The sequence below is a fragment of the Periplaneta americana genome, chromosome 8 (assembly GCF_040183065.1).
Source record: "Periplaneta americana isolate PAMFEO1 chromosome 8, P.americana_PAMFEO1_priV1, whole genome shotgun sequence".
Classification (NCBI taxonomy): domain Eukaryota; kingdom Metazoa; phylum Arthropoda; class Insecta; order Blattodea; family Blattidae; genus Periplaneta; species Periplaneta americana.
The window spans coordinates 155,522,642-155,540,895 of NC_091124.1; the positions used below are offsets into that span (position 1 = coordinate 155,522,642).

The 18,254-nt window shown below is 36.7% G+C and overlaps 1 protein-coding gene across 13 annotated transcripts in view; it reads right to left on the minus strand.

Annotated features, from left to right (window-relative positions):
* Positions 1-18,254, minus strand: part of LOC138705170 (zinc finger protein OZF-like) — a 96,303-nt gene that overhangs the window by 19,013 nt on the left and 59,036 nt on the right. For 11 of the 13 annotated variants that reach the window (XM_069833852.1, XM_069833849.1, XM_069833848.1 and 8 more), the window contains one exon: positions 4,329-4,452. In XM_069833852.1, the coding sequence (XP_069689953.1) occupies positions 4,329-4,452 (124 nt within the window). The other 2 variants (XM_069833875.1, XM_069833874.1) reach the window with 2 other exon arrangements.

Here is an 18,254-nt window from a genome sequence, read left to right on the forward strand (position 1 = left end):
TTATGATTGAATGAAAAAGCACTGTTGCAGTTATTGACTAATAAGATATAATACTAATTATTAAATGCATCTGTTAAATAACGAATTGCAGTACCTTTTGCAAAATCTTGAATGTTTAAGTTGTCAATAATATTTCTGTATTATATACTATAAGGCGTTAAAAAACAGGAGACGTTTCGGTTATACAGTGGAACCGACACGGTACTATACTCGTATGAGCTACCGAGACAAGACAGTGACATTAGCAGCAGTCCAGAATTTAGATCCCACAGCAGGCATTTGCCATTCGGTACAGAGAAGCAATGATATTTTGTAACCCGAGCTATGTTGTGAAATCGTGGGCTTAAGTGGCTGTCTTCTTCGTGATCCTTCTTCTGGTCCATGTAACAATTCTTGTTGTATTTGTCATGGTACTTATCGTGGTATTGGTCATTATCGTGGTTCTTTCGTATTCCTAATCGTGAACCATATCGTAGTCGTTATTGTAATCCTTGTCGTTGTGCTTTCCGTTGTCCATGTCGTCATCATTATCGTAGTCCTTGTCGTTTTTCTCGTGATTCTTATCGTCATCCTGTTGCCTTTCTTGTAGTCCTAGTCTTTGTCATGGTTCTAATCGTGGCCTTAGTGTTTGTCGTAATGCTTGTCATGGTCATTGTTGTGTTCTTGTGGTAGTCCTGATTGTTATCCGTATTGCGATGCATGTCCCAATCCTTACTGCGGTCGTTATTATTCTTGCCTTTGTGTTCGTACGCTTCGTGGTCCTATAATGGTCGTTGTTTCTTTGTCGTAATACTTGTCGTGATCATTATTGTTGCTCAAGCCATAGTATCTTATTGCGATCATTGTCATGGTCCATGTCATGATATTTATCGTGGTCCTTGTCCTTATCCTTATCGAGGTCCTTATAGTCGTCCTTGATGTCTTTGTCATGGTTGTGGTTATTCTCTGCTTTGTTAGGGTCCTTATCACAGTGCTTTTTCCATTGTAATGGCCTTTTTCGATCTTGTTTTTGTCATGGTCCCTATCGTGGCCTTGGTCCTTATCGTGGTCCATGGCGTGATTCTTATAGTTGTCTGTTTTGTCCATTTCGCGTCCTTATATTGGTCCTAGTTGTCTCTAGCATGGTCCTTACCGTGATAATTGTTGCCTTGGTCATATTTTTTTATCGTTAACATTGTCGTCTTTGTCGTGGTCCTAGTTGCCATTGTAATGGCCCTTATCGTTCTTTCTGTTTTTGTCATGGTTCTTTTCGTGGTCCATGTCGCGATTATTATCGTGGTTCTTGTCTTCGTCCATGTGACGCTTCATACATTGGTCCTTGTTGTCTCTGGCACAATCCTTATCGTGATACTCATTCTTTTTGTCATAATTTTTATCGTGATCATTGTTGCCTTTGTCGTGATCTTTGTTGTCATTGTAATAGTCCTTATCTTACTCCTTGTCTTTGTCATGGTCTTGGTCCTTATCGTAGTCTTTGTCGTGATCCTTACCGTAGACAGTGTCGCGGTCCTTAAAGTGTTCATGTTATGGTTCTTATCATCCTGAACCTTGTGGTGCATGTCGTGGACCATGTCTTGATCCTTATCGTAGTCCTCGTCCTTATCCTTATCGTGATTCTTATGGTGGTCCGTATTCTCCTTCGCATAGTCCTTATCGCTGTCTTGGTCTTTATCGTGATACTTCTAGTGTTTGTCGTGACTCGTCGTTATTCTTATCGTGGTCGTTTTCTTGGTTTTGTTGTTGTCAAGAGTCTTAACATCGTCCTTGTCTTTAACGAAGTCCATATGGTGATTATTCCGTGGTCCATGTCATGGTCCTTATCGTGATCGTTGCCGTAGATCTTGTAATGATCCTTGTTGTCTTTGCCATGGTCCTTATCGTGGTCACTGTTGTCTTTGTCATGTTTCTAATCGTAATCCTTGTCTTTGTTGTGGTCCTTATCATGGTTCTGTGGTATTTGTTGTCTTTGTTATGATTCTTATCATGGTCTTGGTCCTTATCGTGGTTCATGTCGTGACTCTTGTCATGAACCTTGTCCTTATCGTGGTCTAATTCGTAATTATTATCGTGTCTTTAACCATATCGCGTTTCTTATATTGGTTTTTGTTTTCCTTGTAATGGTCCTTATCGTGATCATTATTTTGTCGCGGTTCTTGTTGTCTTTGACATGTCCCTTATCGTAATCTATGTTGTCTTTATTGTGGTCATTGTTGCATTGTAATAGTCCTTATCGTCCCCCTTGCTGCTTTTGTCGTGGTCCTTAATAAGTATTTGTTGTCTTTGTCATAGTCCTTATCTTGGTAAATTTCGAAGTCCTTATCATAGTCCATGTCGTGGTATTTATCGTAATCCTTGTCGTGGTGCATATCGTGTTTCTTGTCCTAGTAAATTATCATGATCCTGATTTTGGTCCTTATGGCGGTTCTTGTTGTTTTTCTAATAGTCCTTTTCGTGGTCCTGGTCCTTTTAATCCTTATGGTGGTCTATGTCGTGGCATAACCCTTGTGGTGGTATTTGTCGTGTTAATTGTATGTAACCATGGTCCTGATCTTTGTCCTTGTCGTGGTCCTTACAATGTTCCTTGCTGTCTTTGCCATATGTCTACATTTGTCATTTCACAGTTAATATTGTTTTTGGACTTTGGCGAATGACTTTCGTATTACACGGTATATTTCAATCTTTCATTAAAGGTAAACGATCAAGGACGTAAAAAGAGACCTACTCCAGAAATATACAGACAAGTGATAACATTTTGCACTGGTGTGCACTTTGGAGTAGGATGAAAATAGGCCTAAGCTTGCACGAGCAGATGTCTTCCTCGCTACGTCGACATCGAGTGAACCGAGTTGCAGAACTTTAACTTCCGACGACCAAGAGTCGTCTCATTCTTTTTAAGAGGAATTGTACATCAATACAATGAATCTTGATCATATACACTTAGTTTTGTTTTAATTAATGTCGAAAATGTACATGTGACAACGAAATCATAGCACTAAAACATCAAATGTCATGCCTTTATTTCGCCTCCGCCCGCCTCCACTCAGCGTTGCCAAACCTACCCATGCTCTGGCTTGTAACTGAAGCTGGCTCTGGTAGTGGTGTTCGAAATATTCGCCGTTTCGGTATTGTGCACTTGTTCCGGCCAATTTTTTGTGAATTTTACATTATCAACTTCCGAGCCCTAGTAATGACAGATCTGTAGAGCTGTTAAATTTTTACAGTTCTTGAGAAGGTGTATTATAACCATTATTATATTTTCTTTATAAAATAAACAATTAGGAGTAGAAAAAATATTAATTGTTGTATATAAATGGGCAGCCAAACAATCTTGTCCCGTATATAATCGAAAAAGTGCGACAGCTTTCATTCATGGATATTTTGGGATTAAATTTGTATTGTTTAATAAAATGGTCCATTCCTTCCTCAGTGACAATATATCTTAAAATACTAAAAAGAGCAGATTTGTCTGCTTTTGTCGAATGCACATGATCATGCTTACGAAAAGGCACTTTTCAGTGCCAATAATTTATTTTGTGTGCACAAGATTGGAATTTTGAAGAGGGAAAAGAAGGAATCCGTGTTCTGAAATTTGTCCGAATTGGAAGTAGGTTACCTGGGAAACACTCCAAAGTGAATATTATTAAATTCCCGCGGACTTGGTCCTGCTCGGAACGGCACATAGAGATAGTGCCGACCTATTGTAAACTTAAGCGTAATTTCTAGGTAAATACATCACAACCGACAGTTTAATAATTATTTGTAGAATCCAGGTCATCCCTCAACATAGCATAAATATCACGGCCTACTTGGTCTCGATCGCCATTGTATAGACTTAGTAGGGCTTACTACTTTCCATAGTTTAAAATAATACAATTTCTAATAAATAAACATCAGAAAAATATACCTACCGTTTCATTGGAAAATTTAACGTGCTTTAAACACCACAGAAAAGAAAAGTAACATAGCATTAAAAAACAAATATATTCCCAGTCGACATAAGTTTCATAAAGGGAATCTGACATAAAATCATAATCTAAAACGCAAATGGCCCTTGAATATGCTAGAAAATCCATTCCCAGTAAGTGTTAGTTTCTAGGTATTAACTCGATCTCGCTCAGAATGGACAATCTCTAGACACGTTTAATATACTGTACTTACTCCATGTTTCAAGATTGAATCGATGCAATCCAAGCGAATCAGCTGCCACTGTCGCCAACTATCAGTCAGCAAAGCTAGCTTGCCAAAATTGCCAGAAATTACCATGGCTAAATTATAACACAATCATAAAAATTAACAAAGTTCACGGGTAAAGAAATCACAAAACTCACCTAGCTGTCACCGTCGTCTGCCTCATTACTTCAGCTGCTGCAAGTGCATTCACCAGTGTCGCCAACTTTGTCATATAGGTTCCGGCTAACCAGCTCGTAGAATCTGCTAAACTGGTGGAAAAACCTGTCAGAAAAAAAATATATATTTAAAATAAGGTGACCAGATGTCCCGTTTTTAATGGGATTGTCCCTTTATCAGCCTGAGACCGAAAATCGCTTTTTTCACATTTTTGTTTGTATGTCTGCCTGTATGTTTGTTACGTTTTCACGCGATTTATATGACAATTGGAATTTAAATTAAGTTCGTTGTAACTTAGATTTTAGGCTATATGTCATTCAAAATACTTTATTTAAAAGGGGGGGGTTATAAGGGGACCGTAATTAAATAAATCGAAATATCTCGCTTATTATTGATTTTTATGAAAAATATTACATAACAAAAGTTTCTTTAAAAACGATTTCCGATAAGTTTTATTTTATGCAAAATTCGATAAGACTGATATTACTATGATGTACCGAAGTACATAATGATATTTCCGTGCAGGAATTCTGCATTACCATAATGGCGATATATATCTGTTTTAAAATAACAATGTTTTTTATATCGTGACTACGTCAGATTAATATATGAGTAATAAAGATGAAACAAGTGACTCTGCATTTATTTAAGGCGGCTTTGGAGTCCTGGGACAACAATCGGATTAATATACAGGTGATAATATGTCTTTATAGTATACTAAATATTATTATATTATAAGGAGAGTGTGTGTTTGTATGAGGCAATCTCAGGAAACTAGCCTATTTAATAGATTTAAATAATTCTTTTAACATTGGAAAGTGTAGTTCCTTTAGATGGACGTAGGCTTTATGTCATTACAGATGCTCATGAATGAAATGAGGACTGGGCACAAATGCATAAGTTATAAGGTAGGACTAAACAGAACCTTACGCACAGAAAACTTTATATACTGTCGAAACTAATAATTACTTAAGGCCATATGTACTGCAGTTAAATTTAATGTTATTTAGAATTTGATGTCTGATTTGCGTTGCATTTTATGAAAGAATGAAAGCCAGAGATGGAATAATTTTACAATTAATATACACGCGGCACATACTAAGTATTAATTAATCAGTAACATAACGGTACATATTTTTATTGCTTAATTACGTGTTTGGGTGAGATATGGTAATGTATACTTAATAGGTACAGTAACAGTTCTATGTAGTGCACAATACTCCATATTACATAATCAACAATCCAACATCTTTAGCATGACTTGTGGTTTGTAGGCCATCTCGAACCCCGAACTCCACCCCTCTGAGCGCGAGATCTTACATACTCGGTCAGTTATGGCCGAATGTTACAACAAAAACAATTAACAACATAGGTATTTCAGTCATAACGTCATTACGTCATACAATACCAGATGAAACTATGAAGTAATTACATTATTAAGATACGACTATTTGGTCTAGGATCGTCCGTTTTCATTGCAAGAATAATTCGTTTAACATGTCTGTAAATTAGTCTTGAATACATTGCGCTGCTGGAAAATTTTTCTTCCAGAGATTCAAAAGCCTCCACAACCAATTAAAAACTTAGATAGTTACGTATAGTAGTACATCCGTTATCAACACATGTTTTAAATAATATAGGGCAGTACAACACCTTATTTCACATGGTATCGTTTGGTGACAAAGCCTTCTGCCAGCTGAGAGTAACGACCTTCAGTTCTTACAAATATATTCTATTTCAGACGCTGTTAGGTCTAACATAATACCAAGCTTAAAAGTAGAATTAATCGAACAGCTCCAGAACCTATTGCATGGTAATAACAGTCACCGGTACATTTATAGTCCTAAATACAACTTTGAAAGTATTCAGGAGCAAACGATTTATAATTGATAATAAATTAATTATTCACTAACAATAACAAAACTTATTTGGAAATATAACAGATTTAAGTCAATGATATTTATTTATAACAAGTGCAGCGAAGGGCAGGTACCGCTAGTTTATAATATTTGTTTTGATTGTTACCACTGGTGATTCAGAACTTATGTTACAGAAAAATATGGTAGATAGAGGTATTAAAATAAATATTTATTAGTCAGCAATGTGTATCCTGACTTTGCATCGGTAACAGTGCGAGAGTTACTTTAGTGTCGGGTAGTCAATTATTAATGCAACGTCCAGTGACGTGTAGTACTGTGTTACAGAAACGATTCAAAATCGAAAAATCGAAGGAGAATTGGGAGGAAAATTTAAAAGGTACGCAAAACGCGTCCTTGCAAGGGGTTGGGGGCTGTACAAAACTAAATATGTGAGCTCCAAGCCTGTTGGCCACTAGTCTCACTCCGGGTTACGCTGCTCCCCTGAAGGAGCTCTAGAAAATTTTGAAGGGGAAGCCGAAATTGGACGTAACCTCTTAGGTACCACATACGCGAGGGGGGCTGAGATTGATCAATTGATCACGGAACGGGGCGAGGAGGAGTTGGCTGGTGTTTGCCGTTAGGATGGCAAGACGCCGTCATCTGTTGTTCGATGATAAAGCAGGTGAAGGCCGTCGGAAGAAGCGCCGTGAAATCTAAGCTGCAATTTGCGAGGTCCCTGTCCTTTCAATTTGCGACTTATTGAGTGACCTCGTATGTTTAATAGACTATTAATATTATCTGAACTAGGGCATACATAATTTATAATAAAGGTGGAATATATATGGGGAAGGGCATATAGGTCCGTGACCCATTTCTTATAGGGCTCATCCCGACATTTGTCTTACGCCTGAGGAAAACCACGGAATACCTTAGGCAGGATGAGTTGTCTCATATAAGAGACTAGCCAATTTGGCTATTATGTAGGAGGTCATGAGCCTTGTTGATTTGTCTCAATTTCGAGACCAGCCATTTGGCTATATGATGGCTCAATTGCGAAGAGGGGGGAGAGATGTAATTGTTAATTAGGGAGATTCATGGGGATATGAGTGCAGGTCCGTGGCCCATTTCTTTTAGGGCTCATCCCATTTGTCTTAGCGCCTTAGGAAAACCACGATTCAAAATGGCGTCCCCTTGTTTTTTATATAATAGTGGCATTGCCGAAGCATTGACTGCAGATCATTTATTATAATTAAAATAACAGGGGTCCCAAAACAGAGCCAGACAAATAATTTATTATCAGGTCCAAATTAATTCCATTAATACCAGAATATTTAAGTTTAGAAATTAAGATTTCATGAGAAACAGTATCAAATGCTTGATTTGCATAATACACGTCATGTTCGTTAACAGAAAAACACAATTTAAGTCACACAGAGTTAGTATGCACTCAATGTTGGTTGCTTGACGGTTGTCAGCCCACTTTGAAGTCTGTGGATATACAGGAAAACTGGATCGGTGTCTGGTAGAGTTCCCGGGTAGCTCAGTTGGTAGAGCGTTGGTACGTTTAACTAAAGGTCCCGGGTTCGATACCCGGCCCAGGAACAATTTTTCCTCGAAATTATTCAAGCCTTTGTTGCCTTTCAACAACACGATCTATGAAAAGTATTCACATGAAATCTGCTTTCTACATTATTGTTACTGTTGTACATAAGCACAAATTTAATTTTCTATTAATACATCCTATTTTTCACATGTTCTGTATAAGGATCGACACTACTCCGGTACTTGCTCTCCACACTCCAGAAAGTTGTTAAAGTTAACAGTTACGCGATTTTAGTTTTGATGATATTACTGCTCTATTATTTACGTAATAGTTGTACAATTTTTGGTAAATCCATGGTAATGCGATGAGCTGTAGCAAAATTCTAGTGAACAGTTGATTACACGGAAAACTTGTAGGCTTAAGATTCATGGATGCTACGGTCCTGATTTTCCAAAGGCGACAGCAAAATCCTGCATTGCTGTATTTTGACATTCTAAAAGTCATTGGTAGGTACAGTTATGGTAACGTTTGATTTAGATAAATTTATTCATTCGGCTTCTTTAAAAGCAACAATTGAAATTTCAAAGAAAAAGCAGATTTGTTAGGCTTTCTTTAATACCATCCTTATGCTAGCTACCTTTCGTATCACATCATTTGGTAGGCCTATTGTAATTTATGAAAATCAATTTTATTTTAATAGTTATGACATAGTCTTAATTTTCACGTCATTGTATGTCAGAAACAATCTGAGATTAATATGATTCCTGCTGTAGGCCCTAGGTATATTAGAGAGTCATAATAAAAAGACGCGATATTACATGAAATAAAATATCTCTCTATACATTGCATCTATATGAACGATTTTGGTATCATGAAACATCGCAGATTTGTTAGTTTTTTGTATGTAGACCTAATCTTAGCGTTGCAGTAAAAAATGGAAGAGTCCAGGGAAAACCTGATAAGTCCAAAATTGTCGAGCTTCTGTTTTTAATATCATTTGATAGCTCAGCTTAGTTTTGTATGGTTCAATTGTACAGAATAACAACCTGATTAGTCCAGAGAACTTTGAAGAATGATAACCAAAGACAACAGAATATAGAGAGTCTTGAAAACTTTTAGCTTGCTCTCCTGTATAACTCTTCTAAGAACGACGACAGCGCTGAAGGGGCATAGATCCGATGGTCCTACAATAAAAGTAGTAAATGGTAACTTAACAGGAAGATCAAACTTTATTCGAACATATTATGAAAACACTGTTCATGTACAGTAAGTGCATAATGCTAAATCTGGCAAACGTCTGAAATAATAATCAATTTAAAAATATAATCCGACATACAAATGAAGAATTTTTGCAAAAAAAAAAAAAAAAATAAATAAATAAATAAAAAATAAAAAAATAAATAAAAAAATAACTAAATTTTCAAGAGAAACAAAATACTGCAGTATCTGACATTAATGTTGTTAACACTTTAAATACGAAATTCATCATTCCATTTCTCAAGGTGTCAAAAATATTTGGGAAAACTGAAGTACATTTATAACTTAAATTGCCTCACAGAAATAGGCCTACATGTGTAAATGATGATGTTCTTAAAACATCGTCGATTTTCCGGAATACTGTTGCAACGCAAAAAAACCTGTTTTGTACAGGAGAGCGTGTTTTAATTTTTCCACATCATTTGCTTCCCATTAATAGCGATGCATCTGCCACCTAGCGGCAATTGGTATAATTTCGGAGATACAGAATTATTCCACATAAATTTTTTTGGGGCCAAATCACATGAAAATCTCAATTTTCATTTTTTTTAGTTACAACAGTAGGCCTATTCCGGAAAAGCGACATGTGGGTGACACTTGTTTTTGTTTAATGAAGTCGTAATATCCTCTGTTCCCGAAAATATAGATGCATTGCTACTGAATCTCCTAATTTTGCAGATTTAATTGTTTGTTTTAATATAACTCCTATTCTACTGCTAAAATGGAAACACTTTTGAGAAAATCTCCTTTATTTTCTTCCTCACATTTTCATCCAGGCCAAACCGAACACTGTTAATTGTTGTAACCGAGCGAGATGGTTCAGACAGTAACATTCAAGAATCGTATTTGTGAGATACCGGCTTCAAATCCCGTGGTCGGCCAATCTAACTGAGGTTGTTTTCCTCAGTCACAAAGGCAAATTGGTAATTTACATACCATGATTCATTATCACTTTATTAAACCAATATCATAAATATGAAAACCAGTTACATGAACACAAGCTATTTATAACACACAACAATAGAAACAAACTCAAAAATAGTCAACGGCTTACTGGTGCATCCGAAGATTATACACACGCGATATGACCACAGATGTTAAAGCGTGTATAAATGAAAACGACGACGACGACGACGACGACGACAACAACAACAACAACAAAGTTGCAGACTGACTTCATTCTTTTACGAGTTTGATTATCATTTCCGATATTGAATTTATATTTTCTAAACTTGAAGTATTGAAGTTAGCTTTTCCGAATTTAAGTTTATTTTTTTCTGAAAATGAATTAACCATTTCCGAACTTGAGGTTGAAAAGGTATAGAAGTCAGTATAAAATTTTCTATGACCTAGTCAATACACAAAAACTGTTAAAAAAAGTCTTGTTTCTCGAAACAGTTTTAAAATTACCTGTACCGGTATTCAAAATTTTACAAGCAGGAGGTGCCCATATGTTTGACTCCATGTAACATAATCACCGTGTGTTTTCAGTATTTGTGACCTACTTGGCACTCATCTTCAGCCAAATCTACAATGAGATAGAATACAAGGTGCCTCGAGGCGAATTACAAAAGGAAAGAATGCTACAAACAGACGAAGACACAGAGCCCTTCACGCACGATGTGCCACATGCAAAGGTGGTGATAGATGTCTGCAGACTAACAGGGGAGCCTACACAGAAGTCTACTGCAGAGGAACATGATGGACTTGAAGATACAGAAGTTGAGGACCAAGGAAATAAAGACTGGGAAAAACAGGAGAAAGAATATAAAGAGGAAGAAAAACGTGACGACACAGTACTAGAAGATGAGACGGAAGAAGCTGCACAGAGAAAAGCAGAGGAAGAGAAAAGGAAAGAGGAAGAGAGCAATGTGAAAGAGATAGGGGAAGATGTGGAGGAGGGAAGAGAGGAAGTCGAAATAGATGAAGAAAAAACAGAAAACCAGGAAGAAGTGGTGACAGAGAGAGGAGAAACTGAAGAGAACGAAAAAGATGAAAATGAAGGAGATGGAAAGGAAACTGATAAAGAAAAAAGTGGGGACAGAGAAAGTGATACATATAAGTCGAATTTCATGAAAGATGAAGAAAATGATCAAGAAACTAGAACAGAGGAGACAGGAGGAAAAGAGAATGTGAAGTTAAAAGGAGACAATGGGAACAATAAAGGAACATATGAATACGAAGTAGAAGACGACGAAGAAAACGAATGGCAAGCCGAGGAAATTAATAAAATTGATCTACCAGCAATTCAAACTTTTCATTCATTAAAACAGAAGAAAGTTCAAAAGGAGAAACAAGTACCCAAAAAAGAGAAACCAGCAGCTGTAAAACGGTGTAAGAAGAAACCAGATTTAAAATCTGTAACACATGTCTCGAAGAAACCTTTATTGTCTGAAAAGGAACCTGAAAAAGTATTAGCTTTCATAGCAGACACGCTTGCGTCAACTATAATGAAACTGGATCTAAAAGATGTAACTTCAAAGAAGAGCAACAGTAAATCCCAGAGAGATGAGCAAAAGGATTATTCAATGAAAATACTTTTGCCAACATCCCACGATGTCAACAGAATGTTGGAATTAGCTAAAGCTATTCTCAACATGCCACAAGAGGAGTTACGAAAATATGTAAGAAATGAAGAGGACATAAAGAACATTTTGACAGTAACTAAGCACATAAAAGAAAACCAAGCAGAATCGAGAACAGAATCCAAAGATGAAAGACGACCATTCATACGCAGAGTGTAAGAAATATCAATACAGAAACTCGATTGTAAGTACAGAAATTAATAATAAATATAGAAAATGAAAGAGTTTTCATCTTCTCATTCATTCATAGTTTCGTGTTCAAGGGCAGGTGTTACCCAGCATTCTCCAATCTATTTTTTCCTACTAGTCTCCATATGATCATTCCATATGAAAACGGACATGAACTTGGAAAAATTGATCTAAAATTTTCAAAAATGTCTGTATAAATTAATCATAATCACTTATTGCATCCACTGATCATATACACGATATGGCAAATGTCATATTTACAAACTAATAATTAATTACATAAAAGTAAGAACTATAATTAAAAGCAACACAAATACAAATATACAAAACTTGGAACTTAATTGTAGAAAACTACAGGTCGGTCGATTTCGGCTATGCTGCAAGTCTCTTAATGCTTCTTCCTACGCCATCACTAAGGCCTTTCCCATGTGACGTGACAAAATATTGGCATTCTGCTTTTATTTCAAAATCTTCCTCATGGAAACAGAGATTAATGAAGTTCTTTCTGTTCTTATATTGAGATAATGTACCATCGCTGAAATAATACATTTTTGAAACTGTCTGAATTTTTCTTCCAAATATGAGATCAGGTGTTTCTGGAATGAGTAGACTGCTACTGTATCGTGTTTCAAACAGACCGAAATCACGATCAAGATTCACTGTATGTTAAGTTATTTGCTTTAATTACAAAAGGATGTAATGTTGCTTGGTTGTTATGCCTATGGAATCCTTGCACTGCGTCTGTAACTACGAAAGCGTAGTTTTCTGAGAAATTACATACAACTGCGAATTCCCCTGGATTCAATCTTGATTTAATTTCTGTGAAAAATGAACTTTGACTTGTCGATATAAAAGCGTGTTTTACTAGTGCACCTAGTTTCCTAAGGAAGTAATCTGTGAAATCGTCTGCATCCTTCTGCGCATTTTCCAGAGTAGTTCTATCCACAGCAACTCACTTTTTGTAATAGACAGTGACTACCATAACTTCCTCAAAGGTAGACTCCAGTTGTTCCTGTAGTATCATGGTGCCGGAGCACTCAAAACAAGAACCGAAAAAACAATTCGGTCTTGGAGAATTGCACATGATTCTAGCCACACAGTCTCGGTATGTTCTTAAAGGTAGTTCATGGTTTTGTGTTAGTTTCGGTAATTTTGCTCCATCTAACATTAGTTTGATATTTTGATTTATCATACTGTTGCTTACATTATATACAAGCTGGCGCATAGCACGATCAAGATTGGGTCTCTGAGCGTCATGACAATTTCTGTCGCTAAGTTCGCCTCGCAGTCCTATTATAAATGATGAATAGTTTCATTACTAAGCATTGTGTATCGTGAAAAATTTGCATTACTGATCGAGTACAAAGATTATAAATATAACAAGCATATTACAGTCTTATCTGAGATTTATTGATGACTTGTTAAATATCAATATGCAGATTTTCAGCGTCATTTAATGGAATTTACAATTTTTTTCCCCGAAAGCCTGGATTTGTTCAATTAAAAATTTTGCTTCCAAACTGCATTGTTCATCTGGTTCATTTACATTGGCAAGTTTATTGTTTTCAGTTCCGTGTTTTTCTTTCAAATTTCGTTCCCTCTAATTTGTTATAATTGCTGAAAGTGAATTACCGGTGTCTTCTACTTTCAGACATTATTATTATTATTATTATTATTATTATTATTATTATCATCATTAAACTAGTATAGTTTCTTAGTTTGTCTTGCCTTAAGACAATCAGTAGCGTTATTCGAGGAAAGGAGTATGATTTACCACCATCATTTAAGTGGCGAAATATTTCACGACAATGGCTAATTATTACTGCTGAATATTGACATATATACGATTTGCATTATTTAGGATACAACATACGCAGCAATGCGATTTTAATATTGAGCATGCCGAGTTTAGTGTACGAGGGGGGACCCAAAAATAACCGGAATATATATATATATATTTTTTTTGTATTTTTATTGAACTTTGCATTCACAGTACTTTAGTCCCCTTCAAAGTATTGTCCATGTGCATTAATGCATTTGTCCCAACGCTTTTGCCACTGCTGAAAACAGTGCTGGAACTCTTGAGGCAGGATACTGTTCACAGCCGTTAGCGTGTTTTCTTTGACGTCATCCACATCACTGAATCGCTTTCCTTTCAGACATTTCTTCATTCGTGGAAACAAAAAAAAGTCCGACGGATCCAGATCGGGTGAGTAGGTTGGATGAGGCACAAGCACCATGTTATTGTTTGTCAAAGCTGTCGGACCGTCAGAGCTGTGTGGGCTGGAGCATTGTCGCGGTGAAGCAATCAGTTCCCATTTCTCCACATTTCGGGCCGTTTTCGTCGCACACTCCTCGTAATCTTCGTAACACATCCAAATAGAAATGTTGGTTCACTGTTTGTCCTGGCAACGAACTCTTTGTGGACAATGCCATTCACATAAAAAAAAAAAACAAAACAAATCAACATTGTTTTCACATTGGATCGCACTTGACGTGCTTTCTTGGGTCGTGATGAATTTGGAGTTTTCCACTGGCTCGATGCTTGCTTTGATTCTGGATCGTACCCATAGCACTCATCTCCAGTCACAATTCTTTTAATGAAATTTGGACCGTTCTGCATTTCACTCATCAAGTCGCGGCAAACTCTCACTCGGTTTTCTCTTTCGTCATCTGTGAGCAAGCTAGGAACAAATTTTGCAGACACCCGTCTCATGTGCAACTCTTCGGTTAAGATTCGCTGGACCGTGCTCCATGACAGGTTCGTTTCCTCAGAAACTTCGTCAATGGTCTTTCGACGATCTTCATCAATTGCACGTTTGATTTTGGCAATGTTTTCGTCATTTCTTCCTGCCGAAGGACGTCCCGTGGCATGTCTTCAGTTGACATGTTTCCAGATTTGAAACAGAAAAACCACTCGTAGACCTGCGATTTCCCCAAAGCAACATCATTAAAGGCTTGCCGAAGCATCCCAACGCTCTCGGCTGCAGTTTTCCCTAACAGAAAACAAAATTTCACACACACGCTTTGTTCCTTGTGGTCGGCCATCTCACTAATCGCCAAACGGTTTAAACATGAACGCAAACAACACAGCACCACAAACAAACCATTTAACTCAGACTGACGCCAGCTCACTAACGGTCGCGGGAGACCCCAAACTAACACCACCTAACAGCACAACTCGTAACTACAAAGCATGCGTGCGCAACAGTTCGGTTCCGGTTACTTTTGGGTCCACCAACGAGTTAGGGGTCCACCCTCGTAACGTATTCCCCTCATCCTCCAAGCAAAATCGAATATTATTACGGCATTAGGGATTATAAATAAATAAATAAATAAATAAATGGATGGATGGATGATAGAATGAATGAATGAATGAATGAATGAGATGATAGAATGAATGAATGAATGAATGAATGAATGAATGAATAAATAAATAAATAAATACTACAATTATTCGTTGTAATAAAGTACAATTATCACTACATGGTGTACCGAAGATTTTACTTCATGTTTTCATTAAATTGACATGTCATGAGTGACGACAGGAAAAGAGCTCAGGGGAGCGAGATGCAGACATTACTACAAATGAAATGGGGATCGGGGAAGCAGATGCGCACGTGCCTATGGGCGGCAAAATTCTAAAAAAAAAAAGAAATCATCCCTGAGATTCCTGAGATATTTGTTTATGTTTTGCGAAATGCTCAAATTCGAAAACCACTTCTAATCACATAAATTGCAGACTAACTTCCTACTTAATTTAATTCTAACTTCCAATTTAAAAACTGTTTACACACACTAAAATATCATAGCATTTGCTATTACTATCTATTAAAGGTTAATCAGCAGGCCTATTAGATATTTATTTTACCACTGCAAGATGTGCAAGAAAAATCGCACAATTGTACTAATCATGTATTGTGACTACTGTTTGCATTAGTAAAAATCGTAACACTTCAACGTCAATATATTTTTAAAAAAGAAAGGGATAAGTTAGGCCCACTTACAAATGATTAAATTATGAAGTCAGGGAAATGGAAGATAATATAGTACCTTAATTCATTTGAATAATAATAATAATAATAATAATAATAATAATAATAATAATAATAAATACGTGAAAAGGGTAGACTACAGGTGTTCATGTAAACTATATCAAGTTTCTTTCATTATTTCCGAAAAGATACGGTGTATGAATTGAACAATAGGAAGGTAGTACCTTAGTTTATAATGTGTAATATCTTTAATATCAAGAATGACAGCCATTCATTTTAATATAATTGAGACGTAGAAGGTCTGAAATTACGTTTATTGACCATAAATTATTGTACGAAGTATTTAATAAGCAACGGTGAGTCCTTTAAATGTCAATGTCATTTAAGTGTTCTGCTATGAATATCTAGGAACGCACAGCGCTCCGAGCGGCGGAATTGGCATTACGAGGGAACCACTTTAGACCCGCATTTCAAGCGCTAAGCGCTAGCTTGTATATAATCTCGTAAGCAACGGATCATACACACGTAGACTGTACTAAGTACAGTGTACTTGTATGTGTACCAGCAGAACCAGCAAGAACACAATGCCATGGTCGGAGCTCTGCAAATTTAGAAAAAGCGATCTTAATTTCGGGATGCTTATCTTTAAAATTGCGAAACAATTCCTTAAGATTGAACAGAACTAGTTTTTTAGGATATGTTCTTTTTTACCATCTTTTATTACAATTACAAAAACCTTCTTCCCCGGCAGAACACGGCTCACTTCATCCAATTCATAATAATATACAATTAATGTAATTGTGTCTTCTGGCAGGGAGTTCCCCTTTTTCTGTCGAGGTATGCACATCATAAATCCCTATTTACTCATTTCTTTGGCCACAAGAATCATATGCTTTGTGCAGGGGCGGCTCTACAATAAGAACTGCAGAGCTGCAGAACCGCCATTTAAATGGACCTGTAAAATTAAAAATGTAAAACGTGCTTTTATGTAATCTAGTTCATTGTTTCATTTAGTTTTCCAATTCATTCTCCTTCGATTCGAGATTTTATTGTCTGTAGGAGCCTTGAACTGCTGGAGAATTTTAACTGTAGTGTACTTTTCGGATCTGTGATCAGCAGTTCCTGGAGCTCAACGCAGGGTAGTCGGCAGCAGAAAACTGGTTTTCTTCACCGCCCCATAAGACTGCATTAGAGCTGCAACCGAAGCAGATCTGTTCGAATACTGTATACAAAAGAACCGCCAACACCCTCATCTCTTTATGACCTGCGTTAGAACACAGGCTTCTAGACTACTGTATATCATTACAGTTCCAGTGTGTTGTAGTACTGTGGGTGGTGTGATGTGATTAGTCGGTGTGTCTGAGGAAATATTTTATATTAAAAATGAATGAAATGAAAACCTAATCGACCAACCCTTTTCGAAATTAAAAGAGAAATTGCACGTTAAACAAGAAATTAGGACGTCCTACACCAAATTTAAATTTGGAAATTTCTGGAAAAAGTCGAGGAAATCATGTAGTCTACTAGTCATTTTAATACCGAAATGTGTAATGGAAACGATTGGTTTTTTGCTGCGCTCATGAAAACGCTTTCTCCCCCGCCCGTGTATTCTGTTTTGAGGAGAAAATACATGGACAAACACCGGAGTGAAGGATTTACTTAATTTGACTTAAAAAACTATAAGAGCATGAAAATTCGAGAACTCATTTCAAGTCAAACAGATTTGTCACTGTTAACGATATTAAAATATTCTAACACAGCTTGATTCTGCGTATTGGATTAACATTCAGAAACAAGAAGGAAATGTTTCTCAAGAGAGATATGGTCTATCTAAAATAATTAACTGTGTGAAATTCTGTGCCGCATTTGAATTAGCGATGCGAGGACTTGCTGAATCAGGAGATTCAACAAACCGCCGTATATTTCGGGGTTTGACTGATTTTACTCCACATTTAGATTAAACTTCCAAAGATCATTTATAGGGCTCGTCACAATTGAAAGGAACTACGAAAACAATTCAAAATTAATTGCTGGATAGCAATAAAATTATTGGAAATTTGTCTTCACTGCCACCAAGACATGACGCTGAAAGTTTGATGCAAACTATCTTAATGGAATATAGGCTTAACGGAAATTCAGTCATAATTGAACAACATGAATTAATTGTGCTGGTTTATGGCGGGGCGAACTTAATGAGTGGGAAACACGGAGAATTTGTATTGTGTTCCACAGATCATTTCTTGCCAAGAAATTAAATTTAATAATGCAACAAACATGTTCACAAACTGGTCAAGTTACGATACTTTATTGCAAGTCTGTAGGAACTTCCAGCTCTCTGTTTTATAATTCCGTCTGCCGGTACGGGTATAGGCTAGAAAAGTTGACGTAAAGAAATTCGGTAGGAGTTAAAAGCGTTCGAACGACAGAAAGTTCCTGATGGTTGTTCATTCAGGTATCAACATGTGGGGCACATCTCCAC